The sequence below is a fragment of the Bombus terrestris genome, chromosome 15 (assembly GCF_910591885.1).
Source record: "Bombus terrestris chromosome 15, iyBomTerr1.2, whole genome shotgun sequence".
NCBI lineage: Eukaryota > Metazoa > Arthropoda > Insecta > Hymenoptera > Apidae > Bombus > Bombus terrestris.
In genome coordinates this window covers 4,092,686-4,115,810 of record NC_063283.1, presented here as the reverse complement: position 1 = coordinate 4,115,810, position 23,125 = coordinate 4,092,686, and the positions used below count along the sequence as shown (strand labels likewise).

The 23,125-nt window shown below is 38.0% G+C and overlaps 4 protein-coding genes across 5 annotated transcripts in view; 2 read left to right on the top strand and 2 right to left on the bottom strand.

Moving 5' to 3' along the window:
- Positions 1-3: 3 nt before the first annotated feature.
- On the bottom strand, positions 4-1,532 carry LOC100647317. The gene is made up of 3 exons (XM_048412757.1): positions 1,156-1,532; positions 701-937; positions 4-216 (listed from the first exon to the last, which is right to left on the bottom strand). Exons 1-3 carry the CDS (start codon positions 1,378-1,380, stop codon positions 4-6), a joined length of 675 nt encoding a protein of 224 aa, XP_048268714.1. The 5' UTR covers positions 1,381-1,532.
- Positions 1,522-18,607, top strand: LOC100649515 (neuronal acetylcholine receptor subunit alpha-10). Its single transcript, XM_048412612.1, is given in 11 exon segments — positions 1,522-1,694; positions 2,175-2,427; positions 2,430-2,594; positions 9,547-9,683; positions 11,095-11,249; positions 12,190-12,373; positions 15,209-15,425; positions 16,308-16,442; positions 17,263-17,441; positions 17,966-18,095; positions 18,170-18,607. Coding segments are annotated over 10 exon segments (1,644 nt in total). The 5' UTR covers positions 1,522-1,694; positions 2,175-2,333; the 3' UTR covers positions 18,418-18,607.
- Positions 18,608-18,745: 138 nt separating this feature from the next.
- Positions 18,746-19,652, bottom strand: LOC100649747 (calmodulin-like protein 4). The gene is made up of 5 exons (XM_003401078.4): positions 19,496-19,652; positions 19,389-19,419; positions 19,190-19,321; positions 18,940-19,122; positions 18,746-18,864 (listed from the first exon to the last, which is right to left on the bottom strand). The coding sequence occupies exons 1-5, from the start codon at positions 19,496-19,498 to the stop codon at positions 18,764-18,766; spliced, it is 450 nt and encodes a 149-aa protein (XP_003401126.1). The 5' UTR covers positions 19,499-19,652; the 3' UTR covers positions 18,746-18,763.
- An 896-nt stretch (positions 19,653-20,548) lies between these two features.
- Positions 20,549-23,125, top strand: part of LOC100649309 (disintegrin and metalloproteinase domain-containing protein 10) — a 57,354-nt gene continuing 54,777 nt past the window's right edge. Inside the window, exon 1 of one of the 2 annotated variants that reach the window (XM_012316870.3) lies at positions 20,549-21,178. The gene's annotated coding sequence lies outside the window, so the exon portion shown is untranslated. The remainder of the gene's footprint in view (positions 21,179-23,125) is intronic. The other variant, XM_020867072.2, reaches the window with a different exon arrangement.

The following is a 23,125-nucleotide window of genomic DNA, read 5'->3' as shown; positions in this document are numbered from 1 at the left end:
TTATTATATATGTTTCTTCTTAACAGGAGCTCGCATAAAAATCGTGTTGTTACATATTTCGATCGACACTTCCTTCGCATTTGCTTCAGGCGGTATTAAGAAGTTTATATTCCTAACATTCGATAGTTCTTCTGAACTATGCAATTTTATGTTTAACATATTCTCAGTTGCCAAAGTAGCTGTTCCTATTTTTAATCCCTCCGTCTTCATTTCTGCCTGTAAATACGCAACGCCATATTAACCAATTCCTTCAGATGAACTATTTAATTTAAAATTGATGTACAGCGTAATATTCTTTATGATCAATGACATAAAAATTCGGAATTTTCTCAAAGGTAAAGCTCATTTTACGTCCATTCATCATCATTTCAAAATTCATATAATCATTTTGTTTTAAGGTGATTGCGTTTTCTTGATAATGATGCGTTGGTTTATCCATAATAATTATCCAAACTTATATTTCAAAAAATAGTTATGAAATTTATGATTTGATCCAAATCATTTTCACGGGTCAATTGGATGAAGTTGATAAGAGTCTTGACATCGTACGCTCGTCTTTTATCTTATCGAACTTGTCACTTTGATCGCTAATAGCTTCATAAGGGAAAGCTAAAATATTGAAATGTGCTACTCGATCTTTCTCAATCTATTTGCTCGGTTTTATCGCAGGAGGAGCCGTGAGAACGAGCATCCCGTTTACGTTGTCCACAACGGCTCGAACTTTAGCGTTGTCGATACCTTCCGGTATTAGTAAATTCTCGCAATGCTTCATCATTCTCTTGATTAAGTTGCCAAAAATTGATCTTTCGCTGATATCTGGTAACTGTTTTGTTAATTGCTCTTCCAAAGGCTTGATCATGTTTATACGGAGATTGTTCCCTTTTACGTTTATTTTAATAGAAGACAGATCTACCTCTGGTCCCAATAGTATTTTCGTCTATATCATATGATATGCTATGATAATGATAAATAAACGCATCGTTGATTTAATTTCATTAATCCATTAAGGAACCCGTAGTAGAATGATGCATAAAATTACATCATTGGAAAATGTAAATAAAATGTTGATATAACATAGGTCCTTGATGGATTGATAGCAGTTATGTTAAAAATGTATTATTGATTTAATTTAATTTTAATCTTAATTATTTAAACCTCGTAAACGTTGTCTGGTCGAATACCACTGGACACGATTTGCGTTACATAGTTGGTTTCCACCGATTTCAAGGGAACCTCGGTCGGTTCTTGCTTAGTTTTGCTTCCGGGAGTATTCAACATTTTGAGGATTTTGGGACCTTTTGAGGAACACTTGGGATAGCGTCCAGTATCAACTATTACATCTCCGTCACACTTTGAACATTGACTTCTCTTTATATCCATCTTTCAGACACTAAGAGGACACCTCGTCATCGCATCAAACTCTCGCTTACGGAGGACAGCTTCGAGCCACGCGTCGAAAGAGTGCAACAAGAAATTTTCCACGATATCGTTGCCACAATCAAATTCGCAGATTAAAATGCGATATGTCCTGAAACGATAGGTTTACTTGTCAATTTGGAAAACGTGCCAAAGTGACATGTGAGAATCAGTGGATAACAAAAGAGCGTGGACATCTTCTCGTTTTAAATTGCCAGGTTCCAACAATATTCTTTCCTCAAACTATCATCTATAGAATATCGAAGTAGAAAAGAAAGGTATTTTAATTTTCAATACTTTAATTCTACTGCGGTTCTCGAACTTTTATATCCCAATGTATCCATTTTTGTTTCAATCGTTATTCATTTTTATTCTAATAAGTAAAAGGATTGTTAACGTTTTAAGAAGAACTTTAACGTACAGTACTGAACAAAGGCGGGAGATAATTTCTTTATTCTATTCACCTAATATTGAATAATAATAGAACGTTTTATTGCTTCCTTCGATTTTGTTAATATCTAAACTAAATCAAGAAATATGTGTCAGGAATGAAGTTTCACCCGTGATAGCATAAATGTGATTCTCTGGTAATAATATCTCGTAACAGTTAAAAGGTTTGTTAATTATAAAAATACATGATTATCTTCAAAATTCCGAAGAACGCAGTAGGGTTAATATAAAGTTGAAGAAAAATTTCATTTTATTCTAATTGTTGCAACAATACCACAGAACTAATCTCGAGCTTTAATTGGTCATAGATTACGAGGAAGAGAATGTCCGTGCAATTTGGAGCAACGAAAGCTCCGCTTAATTTCATCATAGCGGTTAATTGCGGTCTACTAATCGAACGAAATTTGTAATCGACGGAAGTGGAGCTGCTCTTTGGATGATCGACCGCGAACGCATGAAACACCAGAATGGTTGCAACCTTGTACAAGCAGTCAGTTTGTTTAACATTCGTGTCTGCATTGTTTGAAACGCCTGCGCGAATTTCCTTGGGAATGGACGTGGCGGTGGTAGGGGTAGCGCGGGATTCAGGGTCGAAATTGCACGGTGGTTGAAAAGCATCGGACATCAGTCGAGGACAGGCGGTCTCGCGTTTAAGTGGTCTATCAATTCCATGTCGCCTTTGGTCCTGTTCTTTCATTACGGAGTTCTGGCCATCATTTTCGGGAACGGTAAGTCGTTCCTCTTTTCTTTCCTCCTGTACATTCAGTTTTCACGCTTGTTTTCTTTTGAAATTTCACGACAATTCGACCGAAATTTTACAAATATCTAACTAAAATTTCTAGACCTAGATCTTATTCCTTTGTTGACTTAATCGAGTTAAAAAAAAAAAAAAGAAAAAAGGAATTGCATCATTATGAATTAAATGTTCGTGTGTCTTTGAGTATTTAACGCAAATGTCTCTTATTTTCGTCGAGTGTTTCTAAAAGTTTTAAAGGAGACACAAAGGAATCGAGTTATTGTTAATCAAACGTTGATATAGCCTCTTCGAATGGCACGATCTACTTTGTGTAGATATCGTTTTTCGTAGAACTTTCTTCAAAATTGAACTTTCTCTTCTTAAGTTTCGGACATCTATGTTGCATACGATAAAAAAAAAGATGGATTCTTTTTATTACATTTTTATAATCTTCTCAATTTTTTCTCAATCAAATATGAAAATAGATTACCAGACAAGATTATCTTAGAAAGAACAAATAGATCCGAATGGAAAGTCCATAATCTCGTTTGCATACGAGATTCAATCTCGATGCGTAGTTAACGTCGAAAGGAAAACACCGATTAAGGACACCGGCCTTGCGATTAAGGCCAATTCCTTCTATCTGTACCGATAACCGAATTGCCTCCGCCTATAAGATTTCCCGAGTACAAATTTTCCAAGCGTCGATCGATTTAGAAACGAGTTCCTGCTTTCGAAAATTTTCCCGCTCGCCTGTAAACGGGTCTCGCCAAAATGTTTATCGTCGCTCGAATTCGATTTCACCGGCCAATTTCCATCTTCTCGGCCGTGTCTTGCCTCGTCGTTCGGACTCGTTCGATCACTCAGAAATTTTGTCTATCTCATCTTGTTGCGAATACACGGTATTCTATCTACGGAAAATAGACTCGAGTTCGTGAATATTTCATTAGATGCTCGAGACAGCTGCGCCAAACTTTGGATACCGAAGCGTTCCCTCGAAAAGTATTCTATTCGCTACGTAGATTTTTCTTCCGTGACGTAGGCAAACTTAGGGAAAACGCAATGTCGCTATTCAATTCGAGATGTTTGTTTTGTTATCACGTGGGACGAGCGAAGCGTTTTCTCGTTAGGATGCAAATAACAAATGGTCTCGTAACTTGCTGCGAGTTGCAGATATCTGGAGGAACGCTTTGACTTCTTTTCACAGAAATAAACGATCTGGAGCTGCCCTACGTTCAACCACCGAAGAATTCTAAGGCCAATGATGTCGTTTAGTACCACAAGTGCCTCTGATATAGATATAGTTTATGTAAGTGCCACGGAGTTGTTCGTTGTTGTCTGATAGCGAACAATATACTCGAGGTATTCTTGATATTATGGCGGTAAACCAAAGCATCGGATTAAGGCACATCGTCGAAAGGCCGGATGCAAAACTCTGTGTACGATGCAAATGTGTTGGCGGGCTAACATAACTTTTATGTGTGAAACCACGGTCAGAATAAATCTACGATTTGCATACGTGTAGCTTGCGCCACGGCGCGAAGACGACCCATTAAACGCACAAAGAAGTGTAAGAACAGGGAGCGCTCGTTGAAACCGCGGCTGAGTTTGCCTTTGGACGTTCCAGAGCGAGCTTAGCTAAGTTGCCAGACAATCTTTAAGCGTTCGGTAATGCTAAGCCGAACTTCGTTATCAAAAGTTAGCGTTAGCCATCCGTGTAAACACTTGCAATCGTTCCGCCTCCGCCGTTGCTAATTCCTAATCGGAACATCGAGATTTGCATATCGCCACCCCTCCGGAAATCCGACTCCTTCCTAACGTTCCCACCGAGCAGATCGATCTGTTTGTTTACCACGCTATCTCTATTAATTGCGACCGGAAGTAGAACCGAAACGACCAGAAGTACGTATCAAGGATCAAGGTAATTGCTCGCTAACGACTCCGCGGTAAGTTTGCACTTTGCGATTTTACTTCCTTAGGAGAAGTTAGCAGGAATTTTTGATAACGCGAGAGCTGGGAAAGTTTTGTTTTACGGAAAGGGAAATAAGATGGTCTCTACGGCGAGGTTGTTTCGAGTTTTCGTACGTACCTTAGGATGTTTGTACGCAGCATACTTACTGGTTACTTCGCTTCTTTACAGGATAAATCCTTCGGTATAAAAAATCCTCCAGTATAAAAAGATATAATGGCGAAGACAATGCTGTATACAAATATATGTATACGAAAGGTGAGATGATTAGGAACAGATTGAGATATATTATGTAAGTACTGGGAGTGGTAAAAATAATGGAAACACCCCTTATATGATATATATATATATACATAACATATAGGAGGTGTATCCATTACTTTGTTCAATCCCTGTATTAAGATGCTTATGGGGAAAAGAGACAAAATTGAAAAATCTTCAACGAATCATCGAATTACTTCAAGAATGATTTTATTTGTAGGTTACATAGATTAGAAAGAATTCGTGTATGTATTCAATATTAGAATATTTATTACATGCGCTTGCTCTTCACTTTTCTAGAAATATTTCAAATTGCACTGTCTAAGTTTCAATATTCGAAACGATCATAAATTTTAACTCCCCGCTGATACAATCGCGCAATATCGTTTCCACTTACGGTACAAGAAAATAAAATATTTTTCCATCGAAATTTCCCTACGGTAAAAGCAAGGAAGAGGGAACACCGATAGATAGAAATTATATTCGTTCGGGAGATATCGGAGGATCTTCGACGTCGTTGCTCGGGTATTTTGTTAAAAGTGCGAAGGATTTTTCTCATTTTGTAGTCGTAGAGTCTTTCGAGGACTCTCGTCGCCCTCGTCTCGTTCGTACGAAAGAATCGCGGCTCGCATACTACGCGAGAATGAAGAGCGTGTCGCGCATTTTCCGGCATCGATCGTGTATCGATGCTCGATTCCGAGTTTTTCCACCGGCGTATCATGGATTGCACGGTAATTCGCGGACACTCGACGGTATCAAATTGAATCCTCGAGCGTCCGGTTTTATCGGGAAACCTTCTTTCAATATTCCCTTTGCTCTTCTTCTCCTCCTCCTCTCTTCGCTCGTTTCGTATCACTGCTTTAAATACGAATACAAGCGTACTCCAGTCCCTTTATTTCTTATATAAACTTTTATTATTGGCACAAGTATCGTTACGATTCAATCAACCTCTTAAACGTTCAGCAAACACGAGGAAATTTATCCAAAATATATGTAAGGTATCAATTACAACGTATATATTCTGCAACTGTACTATATTATCATATACTTTGTACTTTCTTCTCATTATACTTGCACAACACGTTTTGATCAATTTGCTGAGCAAAGTGACTTACCTAATGTTAGCTAATATTTGGACACCATGGTGTTTAAGTATACAGTGTCACCGAATGAACTGTACTTTAATATATTAAAATACGTATTCTATGGTTAATAGAAACATAAACTTTATTTATTTAATCGACTTAGTTTTGTGCTTGACAAGTACAGATGAAGTAATGGAGAAGTTTGACACGCAAAACTATTTGGACAATGAGTAAATTACATTAATTTCGTGTAAAATATACACATATAAATAGAATGTATAATAAATAAATATATATATTTCATATATATTGCATATATATAATGTAACTTACTCATTACGCAAATAGCGATGTTCAATTTCGCTAAAACCCTATTTCCATTAACACTAATCTTAGCAGGTTAAATGACCGGTTTCAAAATTTAATTTAAAAGCGTGCATTTGTTGCTATTTCTTTTGTTCGTCTAACTTTATGTAAATTTTTATATCAACCAAAAAGTGAGAAATTGATTAATCGGATAACGTAAGAATTTACACAAAGTTAGATGAAGAAAAGAAGTAACGATGAATGTACAGGTTCAAATTAAACTTTGAAACTGGGCCTGGTAAGGATAATGTTTAAATAAATAAACTTTGCGTTTCCTGTTATCTCTGCAATGCCATATTGCTCAAATATTAACGTAGATTGCTGTATTGTGCTCAAACGCACTTGAGCTGATATATATAAAAAGAAAAACGAAATTTTTAAATTATAGGCGCACAAATGAGTCGAGTAGAATCAAGCAAAAATCATCAAAGTGCATCAAACAGAAATTTTTTAGCGAATTACCACATAGAAAACGAAATATATTGTGTAGGGTATGTAGAAGGAAAAAAGAGTGCTCGGTTCGCACAGCAAGTCGAATTTTCCGGGCTTGGAAAAATTCGCGCGCTGATTGTTCCGAATGCGCGGATTTACCACCGCACCGTCGGAGACCAACGTGATGCTGAATAGAATTTTCGTTGTGAAGGAAAAAGCGGATTCTCGCCAGCCTTTTTCCCTCTTCTCCCTAAATGTCGTCTTTAAATGTTGAAAAGCGTGTTCGAGAGCACTCGATGTTCTTTTGCGACACGACGCTTCGATACGCTCAATTTCTCTTGGAAATTACGGATATTCGCAAAATGTGTAAAAAACGAAGGCTGTCTATCTTGCACAACCCAATAAATATTACTAATGAGAGTTACCCGTATCGGGGAACCTTATAATTAGATTGCGGATTTTCATGGATTCATATACGTGGGAAATTCAAAGGTACAGAAATATTACTATATTTTAATTATAATTATATTTATAATTGCAATTACTGCACTATTATTAAGTATACTATATTATTCATTATTTATTATAACTTTGCATGCTTCCCATTATTATATTCTTGCGTATTATATGTATTCTATATATATTTACTATATTATTAAATATTATTAAATATACTAAATATACATAGAATACATATAATACGCAAGAATATAATAATGTGAAGTATCCAAAATTATAATATTTTACGGAATAAACGAAATTTCTGTTTTTCAGGTTTCATTTCTTCGATCGCGATCGTGAAAATAGAAATCTTCATAAAAATCCCCGGTCTATTTGTAACACTAACAAGTTTGACGATGGAACAAGCGAAATATAACAAGAAAATTTCTGTTACCAAGCAAATTCTAAATTATACGATCATCCAATTACTATAAAGACTATAATATAACACCGTAAAAAATTTATCTAACTTATAATCTGTAACTTATCAATTTAACAATGCTATTAGTTGGTAAATTAGTTGTGCAAGATTCGTGCCAGGAGTGTAAAAAGAACCAGGGAGTTCGTAAAATAAGCATAGACAAAGGTCATTTTCGTTACGCGCGCTTCAATTATAGCGCAGGCAAAACTTGGCCACGTTAAAATTAGATCCCTTTACTTTTCGCTCGATCAGCTCTGTAATGAACTTGTGTCTTTTAATGAGCTAATAAGATGTACGAGTTAAGAGGCAAAGAAATCCATAGGAAAAACTATCGAAGAGAGATTTTTCTAACGAACTGGTTTTTTGGCAAATACGATAGTCTGTCGAAAACGATCGTAAGGTGGATTGTTAAATGATTCTGGAAAGAGAAACGCCTCCACATCGCGGGGAGGCTATACCGCGATATGTGACGTCCATTTAACGATCGGAAATAAGAGGGTTGGGGAGGAAATTCCCTGAACCGTGTGTTACTCGCGTGACCTTACACCTCTCAAAGACTCGGACAGCTACTCTTGTCCAAGAGTTCTCGATTGGAATTGAGAATTTGCGGAGAGAGCGAAACGTTAAAGCGCAAACTTTTTAATGTTACGCGGGAGTAAGAGGATGCTGTAGTTTTAACCTGTTAACCAACTCATTTGTTAAAAATTTGCTCTTTCTTTTCTTCTTTCGTTAAAGTAGAGAGGTTCGTTAAAAGATCGAGTTCATTCATTATGGGTGATAAAGCTACAAAATCTTTTTAAGTCCCGGTTAACGTTATGACAATCGATATTTTTTAATTATTCAACAAATGAGAGAATCTAATTTCAAGATAAAAAAGAAAAGGAGAATTTTGTCTGTGAGAGGACGATGTGTTTGAAACTTGTTCATTTTCTGTAAGAGACACGAAACATGACTTTTTACTCTCTATGTTCTTCAAATTTATCTGTAGCAAAATTAATAGTGCGACTCATTGAAGAATAGCAGATCTATAAATAAAAAGATTAGTTATATCCGTGAGATTAGGAACTCGAGTGACGAATTAACTCGTCTTTCTCGGATTTAGCAAATCTTTTTGGAAGATCGTAGAAGATTTGCAGTATTATATTCCTCGTTAATTAAACTGACGACTATTAGCGAATTCTGTTTGGTTAGTATACTATTGTCTTCAGCGAGACATCTCTTATCTAATTGAGTTTTGAAGGCAACGCCTGCCGAGCTTCGAGAAAAGATGAAATGAACCGTAGATTAGCTACCTTAGCTGATCTACGAGAAGGCTTCCCGCGTTTCAAGACACAATGGCCACTTTGATGAAACGAACGCTTCCACCTACGGATGGGAAACGCTATAATGGACATCCTTGATGTAAAGAAAGGAATTCGATTCGTGATTAGAGAAGAGATAGAGTTTGTGAAATGATACTCGCTATGAATTCCAATTATAATATAAACTGTTCAACCGAAGACAAAATCGGTTAAATGTTTCCCAATATTTCCATTGTTCGACTAGGTATAATTTACAACAAAATTTAATAATTCAATTTATCATTTACAGTGAAATTACAATTTGTTCTTTCATCGATAATCTGTTAACTATACTTGCCTGAAATAAGATCAAGAGTGAAACTAGGATTGAAGAATTTTATTTCAAGTATGTTTTATGTATTTGCAATAACGACAGGTTCAAAATACTTAGGAACAGCGGTAGCGTGTATTAAAGCAGAAAGAAACGAGAGTAACAAAAACGAATTCATAGAAAATCTATGCCGACAAAGAAAATCCATTAGCGAGAGGACGGTGTGATGTATATTACGATATACGAAATTTAATTCCCATGAATATTGGACAGATTCCGTGCATGCTTGGTTTTACAGGTTTTGGGGATGAACACGAATACAGACTGACAAAGTATTTGCTCGATGGGTACGACGCCGGTGTACGACCAGCTAAAAATTTCTCCCAACCCCTGTCGGTTGTCTTTGGCCTTTCTCTTCATCACATAATCGACGTGGTGAGTATCGAACACCGATCTAACACGCCGAAGAGATTTTCTTGAAACACTAACACGTTAACACACAGATCCAAAGTCGAGGGCTGTTTAGTGTGATCAAAAAAAAATTTTTTTTTTTTGTTGATACGTTGAGCGACCAGATCATCGTCTGGTGTCATCCGCACTGAACGCGCGAATAAAACTGTTTTCGATCGAAAGATTACGCTAACAAATTGAGAATCGCAGCAGGGTTATAAGCGTGATTAATCGTCGTCATTAATGTGACTTTTGCACAGTACCATATTTATTCTGGATGATAAATTTCCAGGACTCGATATAAAAGTGATTTTTCAAACGATACGCTGTTCCACGAGCTTCCCCCTCGAGGCAGTCAATTTTTCCAATTTCTCAAGAAATTCAATGTTCTCGCGCTTAACGAGAATTTTCGGCCGCGACATCTCGAGCATGTTAAACGCGAAGAAAATTCGTACTCTGGTTTTGGTGGCGACGGAAATATTATGCAATCGCGTGAAAACCGAGATAATCTGGAAATCGTAAAAACGTGTACAAAGCGGGCAATTGCCAAGCGATTCGTGCATGGACGTTGCTTGTTCCTTCGACATGTTGAAAAATGGGAAATTCAGGTCGGGCTGAAACCCGTATTAACTTCGACTTCGGCAGGAGTATCGGCATTCCGGCGGTGCGCGGCCATTTAGACCGGGAAATACAGTGACTCGCACAAATTGATCAAATATTTCGAATATTCAAATCAATAACGAGGCGCAGCGACCTTTTCCTTTTATCTGCACCAGATAGCAGAAATCCATGAAAAATCGTACAAAAATCATATATCGTATTTGTTTCCATGATTAATTAAAATAATAAAAAAGGAAAAGAATCGATGTGTCATTTATCAATTACTTTTCAGCAGATCGAAGCGTTTCTCGATAGAAATTTATTCGTCACGGGTCAGAAACGGCACAAAAGAGATTTTACTTCATCGTTAATTTTAGATCAGACTAATCTCAACTTCTTTGTTATTATTGCAAAAATATTCATCTATTGAAACGACGTTTGGTTATGAGTCTTTGTACGAATTTATAATCATTATCATGCATATATTTCTTTCCGTATTCGTAATGACGATGCTGCAGACTTCGAATTCGAGGAAGAAGCTTGGAAATCTCGTGGGAGATAGTCAAGGCTGGCCACTCGGAAATACCCAAGACAAATTACTCGAAGAACGCGCCAGAGTTGGATGGAGACTTCCAAACATTTGTCTCTCTTACATCTAGCGAGAAACATCTTTCACCCGTCGTATCTTTTTGACTAGTTAGCAATAGATTCTTTCTTTTCTCATATGACGATGAATTTTATTTTTACATCGTTACATGGTTATCTCTTTCTTTTCGTTCGATGATTTTTGTCACAGGACGAGAAGAACCAGATACTGACGACCAACTGTTGGTTGACGCAAACCTGGACGGACCATCACCTGAAATGGAACGTCTCGGAATTCGCTGGAATTCAAGTGATCCGCGTTCCTTACAACCGTGTCTGGAGACCGGACACGATTCTATACAACAAGTAAGCGATTTCTCTCGCAGAATGTCATGTAAGATACAGTTCATTTTTGCAATAGTTACGATGGTACTAGATTTAAGAAAATTATGAATGTTGGAATCTCGGTGGCAGGCGAACACGTGTACCATACACAGTTACCTACAAAGATATTTGTACGTCCTACAAAGAGGCCATTGCTGCTAAGAATTTGTTTAATATTCTTCTTCTCGCTATTTATTCTTTCACGTAGATCGTACGATTTTGAGTTGCATCGTAGAATCGAAGTTCGAAGAAATTCTAAGCATCTGCAACACTATGATAAAGTCTAATCTTCTTTTGTATCATGAAAATATCTTTTTGAGTCTTTGATTCGTATAACGAGTTTCTAGAAAGTATCCATCATTTTAATACATGCTTTATATCTTAACAAGACATCACAATTAATGTATATGTTGCTTTATACATGTTTCTCAATATTGTTGCATTCGCGTAATTTCTATATCTTATATCATTGCTTGGTACTCTAGCGTTTGTTTCTTCCGTTTTCCACTAAATCATGTTTTTCTATCGTTATCCTTCTTTCCACTAAATTTCGTACTAGAGATGAGTATCCTTAAAAGCTCAAAAGATCTGTTAAATTGAATTATTTGATTTATTAGATTAGAATTATACGAACTTTTGCCATTGACTGGATTTATCTAACCGTAAACCATTGTCATATATAGGAACAAAGAATCAGAAATAGTAGGAAGAATCAATGACTTGCTATTATATGAGCTCTAGTTACATCAATATTGTTTATCTCCCAATAAGTTTGAATAAATGGGCTCCTACCGGTACAATTTTCTCTGGCCAGTCAAGCGTTATATTACAAAATAGAAGTTTTGGTATTGATTGGCAGCAGCAGGGGCGCGCTGATTTCTTCCATCCGTCACTAGCCTATACCCTTTGGTTTTGTTTATAGCGCCGATCCACAATACAGCTCGGCAGTCATCAATACGAACGTGATAGTCAGCCACACAGGGCAAGTGGTGTGGTTAAGCCATGGAATATTTCGCAGCAGCTGCGACATCAACGTAGAGTTCTTCCCTTTCGACGAGCAACGATGCGTCCTGAAATGGGCCTCCTGGACGTACGATGGATACCAAGTAAGATCAAATCTCTATAGCTCCTTTCGTTTATTTCTTCACCCACCTGGAAATCCCTCTGCTTCTGTATTACCTTATAATATTAAACTTTTGCCTTTCACGGAAGCTTGAAAGAAACGAAGGAATTTCAGGCGATGGTTGGCCAAAAATTAGAGACGGCGATATTGAAGGCATTGGGCAATCTCGAGGCCGCGAATTCAGCCGATAGAAGGCGGAATGCAGTTTTCCACGCAATTAACTCGAGCAAAAGCTGCGCGGGGCTATGAGCGCGTTGCTGACATCCACGAGCAACCAACACGTTCGTTCTCGTATATTTTATTCAAATCATCATCGATTCTAAAATTACCCTACTGTGTTCTCCACACTTTTTCCTTACTTTGTACAGATTCTTCTTTTTTCTTTTAGCGGGAACGGAACACGTGTCGCGGGCAGGCTTGTACATTTGATCATTTTCGAATGTTCTCTGATCGAGATTCTTTCTTTTTGCACACGTTTATTCATGTACATTGTATTCAAGTCTCGTAAAATTCCTCTACTGTGATCTCCACGTTTTTTTCTTACTCTGTATGAATTCTTCTCTTTAAACGGGAGTGAAACACGTGTCACGGACGCGCTAATTATTCAAACACTTTAGTATATTCTACGATCGAGATTCTTGTTTCTTTGAACGTATTTATCCTCGTACGTAGTGTTCGAATCTTTGTCGATTCTAAAATTACTGTATTATACTCTTCGACATCATTTCCCTGTTTTAATGAGGATGATACACTCGTCACTGGTGTGGTAGTAAATTTTTCATTGCCTCGCACTTTTTTGCAATTGAAGACTCTTCTTTCTTTATATGTAAATTCACACGTAAAATGTGTATACCTGGTGGAGCATTTAAGAAATACCGGTCAGGGATTTAATCCGACAACGTGTGCGATCTGCATCGGCCAGATTCTCGACTGTATTGCCCTCAATTTCACGCAGTTCCTCTCTTGGGACGGTATGCAGATGAGAAAGCGATATATCGTCCGGAGGACCATCCGTTGCACGATAAAAATACCCACGCTGTGTTAGAGAGGTGGCGCAGGCAATCAGTTTGACCGAAACCTTGACACTTGACATTGATGTCCAACATCTCTGTTCTAAAAATCTTTCGTGATTATCAATCTGAGGGAGCCGCGTTTCAGGTTTTCCTCTTTAAAAAAAGTATCAGATTTAATTTGCCGTGTCATCTGATCCCTTTTCCCTTTATACGTGTCTCGTCCTAAAGATCTGAATATTTTGTGGCTTCCTGCCGGATTAAAAGCTCAACGTAACTGCAAAGGCGTTAATCGAGCTTGCATATAGACGAGCTACTGCTGAAAAGTAGGAGGAAGGAAGGAAGGGATTGGAAAAAAAGGTAAGGGAGGAAGTAAAAGGGAAGAACGAAGAGAAGAGTAGGGAACGAATGAGAGATAAGGATAAGATGGGATCAAAAGAGAAAGAAATTGAAAGAAAAAGGAGGAAAAGGGAAGAACGAAAGGGGGTGGAAAGAAAAGAATAGAAGGAAGAGGACGAAGACAAAAGGGGCAAGAAGGTGAACAGAAGAAGAAGAAGAAAGCAAGGTAGAGACGGGAAGAGAAAAGAATAAAATGGCGAGGAGAAGAAAAGAGATGAGAATGGATAGACCTATGTTCTTCAAATATTTTTCTGGTTTATTTGTAGGAAAATGGTGGAACAAAGGCAACGTTAGGAAATTTGACAGATTTTCCAACACGATCAGAATAGGTTCGATCTTTTGAAAAGTCCAGAGGCGCTTAACAGCGACAAATCGAAAATGCCGGTTCGGGATGTCGCAAAAATGGCTCGGGCAAATCGAACAGCTTAATCCCAAATGCGAGAAGAATTCAATGCGAGCCGTTTCTCCGTATCGGCGAACCTCGACGCCCGAACTCATCCTTTCACAGAGTTTTCCCATTTCCTATCCGCCCCCTCACCCCCGTCATTGAATACATTTTGCGTGTCGCTACGTTTTTGCAATCTAAAACGCTGGAAATACGTTCCTTCTTAGGCCTTTTCCCCATTATCCGGAGAAAACCATTTAAATTGCTCATCAACCTGTTAACTGAAACGTCTCCTAATCGAAAACTATTATCCTGTAACGACACACTCGTTATATCATTATGCAATAATGCCAATGATAATATCGAAAATGCTGTTGCGAGTTTTCACCTGTGACAGTCTTTAAACGATTAAAAGTTAACGAAGACGAATCCTTTTTTTGTTAAGTCGGTTTAATTCTTATTTTTAACATTTTATTAAAGCATTAATGACTCGTGTTTAACGTTTGTCGCTTGACCAATAGAATATACTGACAATGTTCGGCTGTTTAACCCTCAAACACCTGGTACAATTTCTCTTTTTATCCGCAGAAGCACAGTGAACAGGAATAAAGGAAAAGGTACAAAAAATTTGATCCTTTCGCTTTGAAATTTCTCTTTTGCAAATATATAGTTCCACTTCGCAATAGAACCATCCCCGTCGCGTCGAATATAATTTCGCCGCGTCGCACCGCGTTGGCTGGTTTTTGCCTTATCCACCACCTGTCTACCGATTGTCCGCTCGAAATATACTGACACGTAATCGCAGAAGCTCCGTTCTGTTCCGTTGAATTTAATTCGAGTTGACGCTTTAACGCTTCTAATCTAGCTTCTAGGATCTATTCCCACCCCCGAGGGAGATAATTGTCCGTTGCCAAGATGCCAAGAGTAAAATACAATTTCTTGCGCTTGTGCATGGTGTGTGCACTTGGATCGTGTTGTTGTTGTTGTTGCTGGAGAACTAAAACGTAGAATGTTGTTTATGCAGCTGGAGCTGGAGAGGCAAAGCGAAGAGGGAGACGTGAGCAATTACCAAGCAAACGGTGAATTCGACCTGCTTGAGTTCTCCGCGAGAAAAAACACCGAATACTACTCCTGCTGCCTGGAACCGTATCCAGATATTACTTACGAGATACGACTGCGACGACGACCGACATTTTACGTCTTCAACTTGATCCTTCCGTGCATACTCATCAACAGTGTCGGTGAGCATCCTTCATCTGCTTTATGTTTCCAGTTTCATCCTACAATTATTAAGATTAACTAACACGGCACCTGTCGAAATCATTACAATCCTCTTTTTCTCGCAACTACATGGTAAGAACGTATGTAAAATTTACTATTGGATGTTTAAAGGGGAAAAAATTGGCACCCGCATCTGCAGCTATGTGAAGTATCGTTCGTAAGATCGAATGAGTTTATCGAGAAGTTCATTTTGATTGGCTAATTGGAAACTTGAACATCTACTTAATATATTGTATAATATAATTAATGATATATTGTATTATATGATATAGAGGATTTTGAAAATTCATTAGCACTGTAACGAGACGCGACTGTGTTTTAATTGTTTACAGGTATGTAATAAAAACTGATTGTTCTAGTGACAATCTCTTTGAGAGGATGAGAGTAATTTGCAATATCACGACGATACATATTATTCAGGCAGAATGCAGCACCTATCCGTAAGAGGGTCAAGCGTCCTTATCGAATCTGGAGAGGAAATTTCATTAAAACGCTCGAATCGTAAAGCCACCGTACGATAGGTTGACGCTCCAAGTCACAATTTTTTTAATCTATGGAAAAATTATTCTTCCCCATGGCAAAGGTATTTGAATCTTTGTAAGGAAACGAACACGATTACAGCCGGTTAACAATGGATCTCGAGTCGTCCACTACTCGATGGGAGAAATTTATGCGGGACTTTTCCTCGACCCTCTTTTTTTTTATTTCCTCCCTTGACAATGGTGGAAAAAGTTTGGCGCTCGTAGTGATCTTAAGAATGGCCTCTGTTCGATATTCTATGACGAAAAATACCACCGGCGGAGCTCGAACTTCTTTTTTAATTCCGTTTTCCGCTTGTCCAGCCCTGTTGGTATTCTACGTGCCGTCTGAATCGGGGGAAAAGGTCACCCTCGGGATTTCGGCGCTTCTCTCCATGACAGTCTTCCTAATGACTATTCGCGAGACACTGCCGCCCACGGAGAAAACACCGTTGATAAGTGAGTGCCTTTAGTGAACGATAATTATCTTGGGGTAAATGGAAGCGAAGCTGTTGAGCATAGATCTTGCTTTAACCCTGCTGCATTCTTTCGGTCATTTTCGAGTCAATCGTATTTTTCTATCATTAAAATATAACATAAAATATCTTCAGCTTGAACAAAATATGAAAAAATCCCATTGGTATGCGTGATTCCACGCTTTGATTTTATTAATTACAAATTTTTTTGTTTGCTAATATGAAAGGCGATAATGAAAGAAAATTGGAATATGAAAATTCGAGGATCGAAGCAGGGTTAAATTTGTCAAATGTATTTGAAATGAAAATAAAAAATTACTATTTGAAATAACGGATACACGTATGTGTTTAATAACGACGATACCAAAGGCTGACATTTTTGTGATTTGATTTCGTTACAGGACATTATTTTTCTAAATGCCATAGAAAATGTAACTTTCAATCTTCATATTTTCGCCCTGCCTCATATTCAGCCTGTTTCCATAGGATTTGCGTAAACATTGGACAATGATCGCTAATGGTGTCGACATTGTCAGTGTAACCGAGTTTGATTGAAAACTCCCAGGCGTCCTCTTTGAAAGTCCTGCGGTGCCAATGCGAAACGCAATAGAATCACGTTTACCCCGTTGCAAAAGCATAGTATGAAAGAGTCGGCTACGTAGAACCCGTAACTCCGTAATTGCAAGCTTGTTAGACAATTAATTTATACAGCAACGCATGACGCTCTATGGAGCGACAACTAGTTTAGTTTAATGGTTAATTTATTATATCTGCCCAGTCATTAATTATATTATCATGTTCAGGTCTTTATTACGGAGTCAGCATATGCCTGGTATCCTTCGCTTCTGGATTAGCGGTAGTCACCTTGAATCTTCATCATCGTGGCGTTCAAGGTACCAGAGTGCCTGGTATCGTTCGATCGTTGGTCTTGGACAAGCTCGCCAGAATAGTGTTTCTTAATTTCCAGGAGGAAAAGAGATCGGTAAGATGTACTCGTAGTGAAAATACTTAGATATTGCTTTTCTTCGACTTTTTTGTAAACGATATAGTAGAACTTAACTTGGTTTATCTGAGTCAGGATTGGGCACGCTAAATAAAGCAATAAATAAATTTATATGGAGGTAATGTTATTTGTTAAACAACTTTAACAAAATTCTAAAAACCTATTTGAGGAATAAATTATTTCTAAATAATTTACTCGCCAAATATTTGATTAATACAATACAATATATAGGATAACAGAGAGAAGAAAATTATATTTGACCGAGAAATCACGCATATTATGTAACACCGATCTTTTCATATTTTCTTTAAATTTCATAAATCTTCTGACGATAGAAGAATACGATTCGGTAAAAAATGGCTCAAAGGATACGGTGTATATGTACGGGAAAAATCACAACTAATAGAAAGAATCAAAAAATTCCTACTATATGAATTTTATGTAGTTGATCTTTATCCTTCGATGGATTCAGATAAAATTCTCCTGTACACAATTTGCATCAGGACCCTGTCGAGCCTCCCAGAAGAAAAAACAATTGTCCATTGCACTGCAAACCGGAACTGGCCCAGTCGCAATCGTCGCCCAAGTTCGTAACCAGAAGAGAGGAAAGTAACAGCAGCAGTCCTAGTTTAGGTGAGTTTTATTTGTAAAGATATATCGAATTCTGTCAGGTTAATCTCTATAACTTAAAAACAAATCTGATGCAGATCTTGGTAAAGAGAGCCTTGAAGCGCAATGGTTGCGTGTGCTGGGAAGAGTGCACGCTACGATCGACAGGAATGAGAAGCGTTTGGCGGAACAAGACCGTCGTGAACGAATGGAATTAGATTGGAAACAAGTCGCATTAGTCAGTGATCGAGCGTTACTTTGCGTTTTCTTCTTGACCACCGTCGTCAGCACCACCGTTATCCTCTGCGGCTCTCCACCAGCCACGAATATCGCCAAAGAGGGATAGGTTCGAGGAGGACGCTGATAGGAAAATTGTATTAACCGGGCAGCGGATTCGACTAACTTTGTTTCGAATAAGATCGATGGATTAAGTATTAAGCACTGGTAATTATAAGCAATCTTAAGGATAAGATGTATAATGTTCGTCTATCGGAGGTAAACTGCTGTGAAAATAAATTCTTTTTGTTTTATGAGAATATTCTTTTATTAATTTAAAAAATGTACTGTATAACAAAATTACATAAATATCAAATATTCGAATATGTTCAAATATCAAAAGAGATCTTTCAAGAATGTAAAGTAGTAGTGATAATGATAATAATAACAATACTAAAGACATTAATAAAAAGATATTAATAATAATCAGGTACAGGTGCACAGGCTATTTTTACAAAGTCTTCGTATTTGACTTGTCCATTTGGAGATACGTTTGCTTCCCTAAAAATTTGCTCCACTGAAAGTTAGAGATAAATGAAGTAATTAAGAACACTTGTTGAAATCAATATCTAGAATAAGTAAGAAAACCAACCTTCTTTGTTACTTAATTGCTCACCCCAATGAAGCAACATGTGTGCTAATTGTCTAGCAGGTATAGTACCAGTCCGAAATTTGTCTGCAGCTTGAAAAGCATCTATCACCTCCTTTGGCAGATCCTCAGCTCTTGTTTGTAAATGCATGACTTCCAAAAAATCAGCAAAAGACATCCTCCCTCCTGTGGTTAAAAATTTGTGAGTTTAAAATTATTTATAATATTATAAATCATTTCACCTTATTTGTACCTTTATCCTTTAAATATTTATTTAATTCTGCGATAGTGGGACTTAATCCTAATGATCTCATAATGATTGTAAGTTCATCCAAAGTACGTATTTGACCATTCCTTGCAAATAGATAAAAGCATTCCCTAAATTCTGTAAAAAAGAATTTATAACTCTGTAAACAGCAATCTTAACCAATTTAAAGAATTTACCACTGTACCATCTATATCTTCTTCTCGAAAATAACGAGCCTAGAAACCAAAACATCCAATTAAAAACATGATTATAAAGTTAACATTTAGACAACTCTATAGTAAATAACATTACCATAGTGTAAAATATTATACAGGACACTTGACAAAATAGTGTAACTTTACTTTGTTCTTCGTTTACGTGTCAAATAACGTTATCTAAGGTAAGACTAGGTTATTTGACAAATAATCACATAACCTTACTCTTTCATTGTACAGAGGCGACACCGTCGTGTGCAACGTGCACTAATCACAATCAGTCACCACTTGCGATCGATCGATCTTCATTTAAATTTCATCTTTTAGAGATAGAAATTTCATCTGTTTTTGATATAAGTACTCACTAAATATTGATAATAATTGAAATAACAAATTTTATTCACGTAATACTTTTACTAGCGTAATAAATTTGCTAAAGTATTTATAAACAATTTTTAATCATAAATCAGAATTATAATTTCAAATTGAATAAATGTACGCGCCTCTCGTAGCTAGAATTTTGAGTTACATTCGAAACAGACAATGATGATGGAAATTTGGGAGGATGAAAAGGACGAAAGTAGCTCGGTCTATCAATAGGGGTCATCCAGAGCGGCCACTAGCAGGAAGGGAAAATGAACAAGATATAGTGGTCTGCGAGGCAAACGTCGCTTGGTTATAGCGGGGGTGGCTCGGTCGGGCGAATAGGGGTTAAGTAAGCCCGCTGCAGGGGCTTTCCCCTTACGTGCTGAATAACCCCACTTCAGCGGTATCACGCTCTCGTCTTCTCCCATTTACTGACACGTATGGTTGGCGCTAAACATCGTAGGTACGTGAACAAGAATTCCATGGTACAGTAAATAGTTTTCATTCATATTTTTATGTGAGAAGATGACGAACATTTTTTTTACAAATAAATTACTATTTCCTGATAAAACAGATTAAAACAGACGATTACAGCCATGTTTAACAGCTACCAAAGGAATAGTTTAAAATGAAAATAAGGTTAGTAGTGACAAGAATAAAGGTAACAAAAAGTGGTAAAAATATTATATCCACGTATTACTTGTTTTCCATCAGTAATAACGATATAGGATGACGATCGTAAACCCTTCAATCGCCCTTCTATTTCAGAAACGCTCCTTTCCTTTGACCGACGACTAAGGTCAAGTTACACGGAGGTGGGAGTCGAACCATGGTAGCCAGAGTGGGGTACCGATAGAGGGGTTGATGGTACAGCGTACCACTATTGGAAAGCGTTGGTCCGCGTCCAGCCATGGAAGGGATCTGTGAAAAAGAAAGAGATCGCAACATTAGGGGAATAAGAAAGGGTAGAGGAGAGTTCGTAAGGCAGAAGGAGAGAGGGCGCAGCACAGCTGGGTCGAACGCGATCATGGTAGGGGAAGTCGGTGTCCTCGGAGTCCTCGTTCACACGAGTCACGAGCGTTGCCGTCCGTCAGTACGGCGCGGAACGCGTTCCTGTTTGTCTCGTTGTGTGGGGTCGGTGTCGCGCGTGCCAATTCCTCAGCTTCTCTCCCTCTTTCTCTGTCAGACTACGTATTTCTTTGTTCATTATCGTCGATCAAGCAGAGAAAGAGAACGACGCGACTGCACGCTGCCGTGTGACACACGTGTGATATTGTGGGTAGTTGGTGTGGTGCGACAGGATGCGGTACAATGACCGTAAATGAGTAATCGACGTCCCTGCGAGAACCGGTTGGAAGGACGAGGATCACGGCGGAAAGGACGCCCGTGGCAGGACTCCAACCTCTGTGCATAGGTAGGTGTCAGATAGTATGCAAGAGCAGCGAGCACGCGCAATATTCTACGTGCGAGTCTCTCCTTTTCCATCCCTTTCGGCATCTTCCTTTCTTTTTCTCCCCCCATCTCTCGATCTATCTCTCCGTACCTCGGTTCGCGCGGTTAAGCACCGTAGCTTTTTTTTCGTCGTGCACGTCTGTCTACTCCTGCGTCGCTCATCGGTGTGTACGTTTGTACATATATACATATATACATGCACAAATCGTAACCTGTCGAAGGGAACGCGAATCGTTGGCTCGGTGAACATTTCCCTCGCGATCACTGGAGTCAATGTAGTTACGCGACGTCTCGTTTTATCATATAATCCGACGAAACTCGCGTTCCTAATAACCATCGAGAATACGTCGCACGCACATTCTCTCTCTCGTTGTTTTGTATACTGGTGTGTTTACGTCGGATTGTACGCGCACGATGGGAGATTTAAATGTCTCGTAAAACGCGTCCCCAGCGCCACCAGGTCGTCTGACGGAAGTGGCTTCGCCGGATGCTGATTTTTCGAGGGAACACACGCGAATCAACGAACGCGCTTAACTTATAGGTTATATAGCTATATACGTTTTTATCATAGATACAATGCGCTCCATTTTTTCCCGATGCAACGGCGAAAGGGTTATGAACTTATGAAACGAACGAGATGCGAGTGGAGGAGAAAAAGACTAAGGCAGGGATAGTCGAAGGAATCGTGGCTATCTTTGCGAGAAATTACAAAAGTTATAGCCAGACTTTAATTGTCGTTTAATGGGAAAAGCGAGCGTTAAACGCAAGTACCAACGGTACCGGATATCGAGTTGGAGCATGTAACGAGCGTTGCATAAGGGCGCTTATCTACGTGAAAGTTATATTAAAAAATAACTCGGAGAGTCCGTTAGGAAGTCAGAACCATTGTTCGCCGTACGATGCTCTTAAGAAACTTGCTCGGGGAATACAAAAGCATGCGTTAAGACTAATTAATGTTATCAGCGAACGAAGCTTCCCGCGAAATCGCCTAACTCCGTGTAATTGCAGACTATGTAGAGCCAATATCGTCTCATCGATATTACACAACAACTTGCCTCGTTTCGATTCAGTTAATTCGACACGCCGTTTAAACAACACACTATATTAAACATAACGGTTAATCCATCAACATCCACGCGTCGATCCTTGTTAAGCCACTAAAGGCCAACGTTGGTCAACGTGACCTTTCGTTTGTAATTTCTTCTTTCAATCAATCTACGTTATTGAATTTTATTTTTTAATATAGCTGTTGTAAAAAAGTATTCGAAGTATTTATTTAATACCCTTTTCGCTAGTACGTATTTTTCATCCGTATCCTATACACGCAATTTTACAAAATGCTATATTTCAATTTCTTTAAATTTCATAAAATTGTTAAATCCAGATGGAAGAGATAGTAACAAAAAAGCATTAAACTACAATTAATAATCAGAATTCGGTAATGTAAACATAGACGGAAGAGGCTACGAATAAAACGTGTAACATTAATGACTCAACGAGTAATTGTAAAGCATAAATCTTTATACTTTGATATCCTTTTTTATTTGGTTTCATCTCCATCTATATTTTATAAATTTATGAAACTAACAAATGCTCAAAGAAAACACGATATTCCTATCGTTCCTAGAAATAGTAACAATACACTATTTCTACGATAAACTATATCAGTTCCTAAATTGTAAAACATTTTCTTCTATCTGTAAAATCTTCTATCTTCTATCTGTCTAATGTAAAATGCTTATTATTCGTAATACACTTCTGGTACGTTGACAAAGTCTATTACTTTAGTTATACCTTCCAGGAATATTACGTTTACGTTATTGGTACCTATTACCTCATTGTATAATCCTTAATGAGTTAATTACGAATTACGAATCTTTGTATCTTAAAATCATCCCTTGCTCGCTCG

Coding starts and splice junctions, on each gene's coding strand:
- LOC100647317 (XM_048412757.1), bottom strand. CDS start 1,380: ATGGATATAAAGAGAAGTCAATGTTCAAAGTGTGACGGAGATGTAATA. Junction 938..1,155: donor GACCAGACAACGTTTACGAG/GTTTAAATAATT, acceptor CATATGATATAG/ACGAAAATACTATTGGGACC. Junction 217..700: donor TTCGAGCCGTTGTGGACAAC/GTAAACGGGATG, acceptor GCGTATTTACAG/GCAGAAATGAAGACGGAGGG.
- LOC100649747 (XM_003401078.4), bottom strand. Junction 19,322..19,388: donor TCGAGAAGAAGATATAGATG/GTACAGTGGTAA, acceptor TCTTTTTTACAG/AATTTAGGGAATGCTTTTAT. Junction 18,865..18,939: donor GCAATTAAGTAACAAAGAAG/GTTGGTTTTCTT, acceptor TCTAACTTTCAG/TGGAGCAAATTTTTAGGGAA.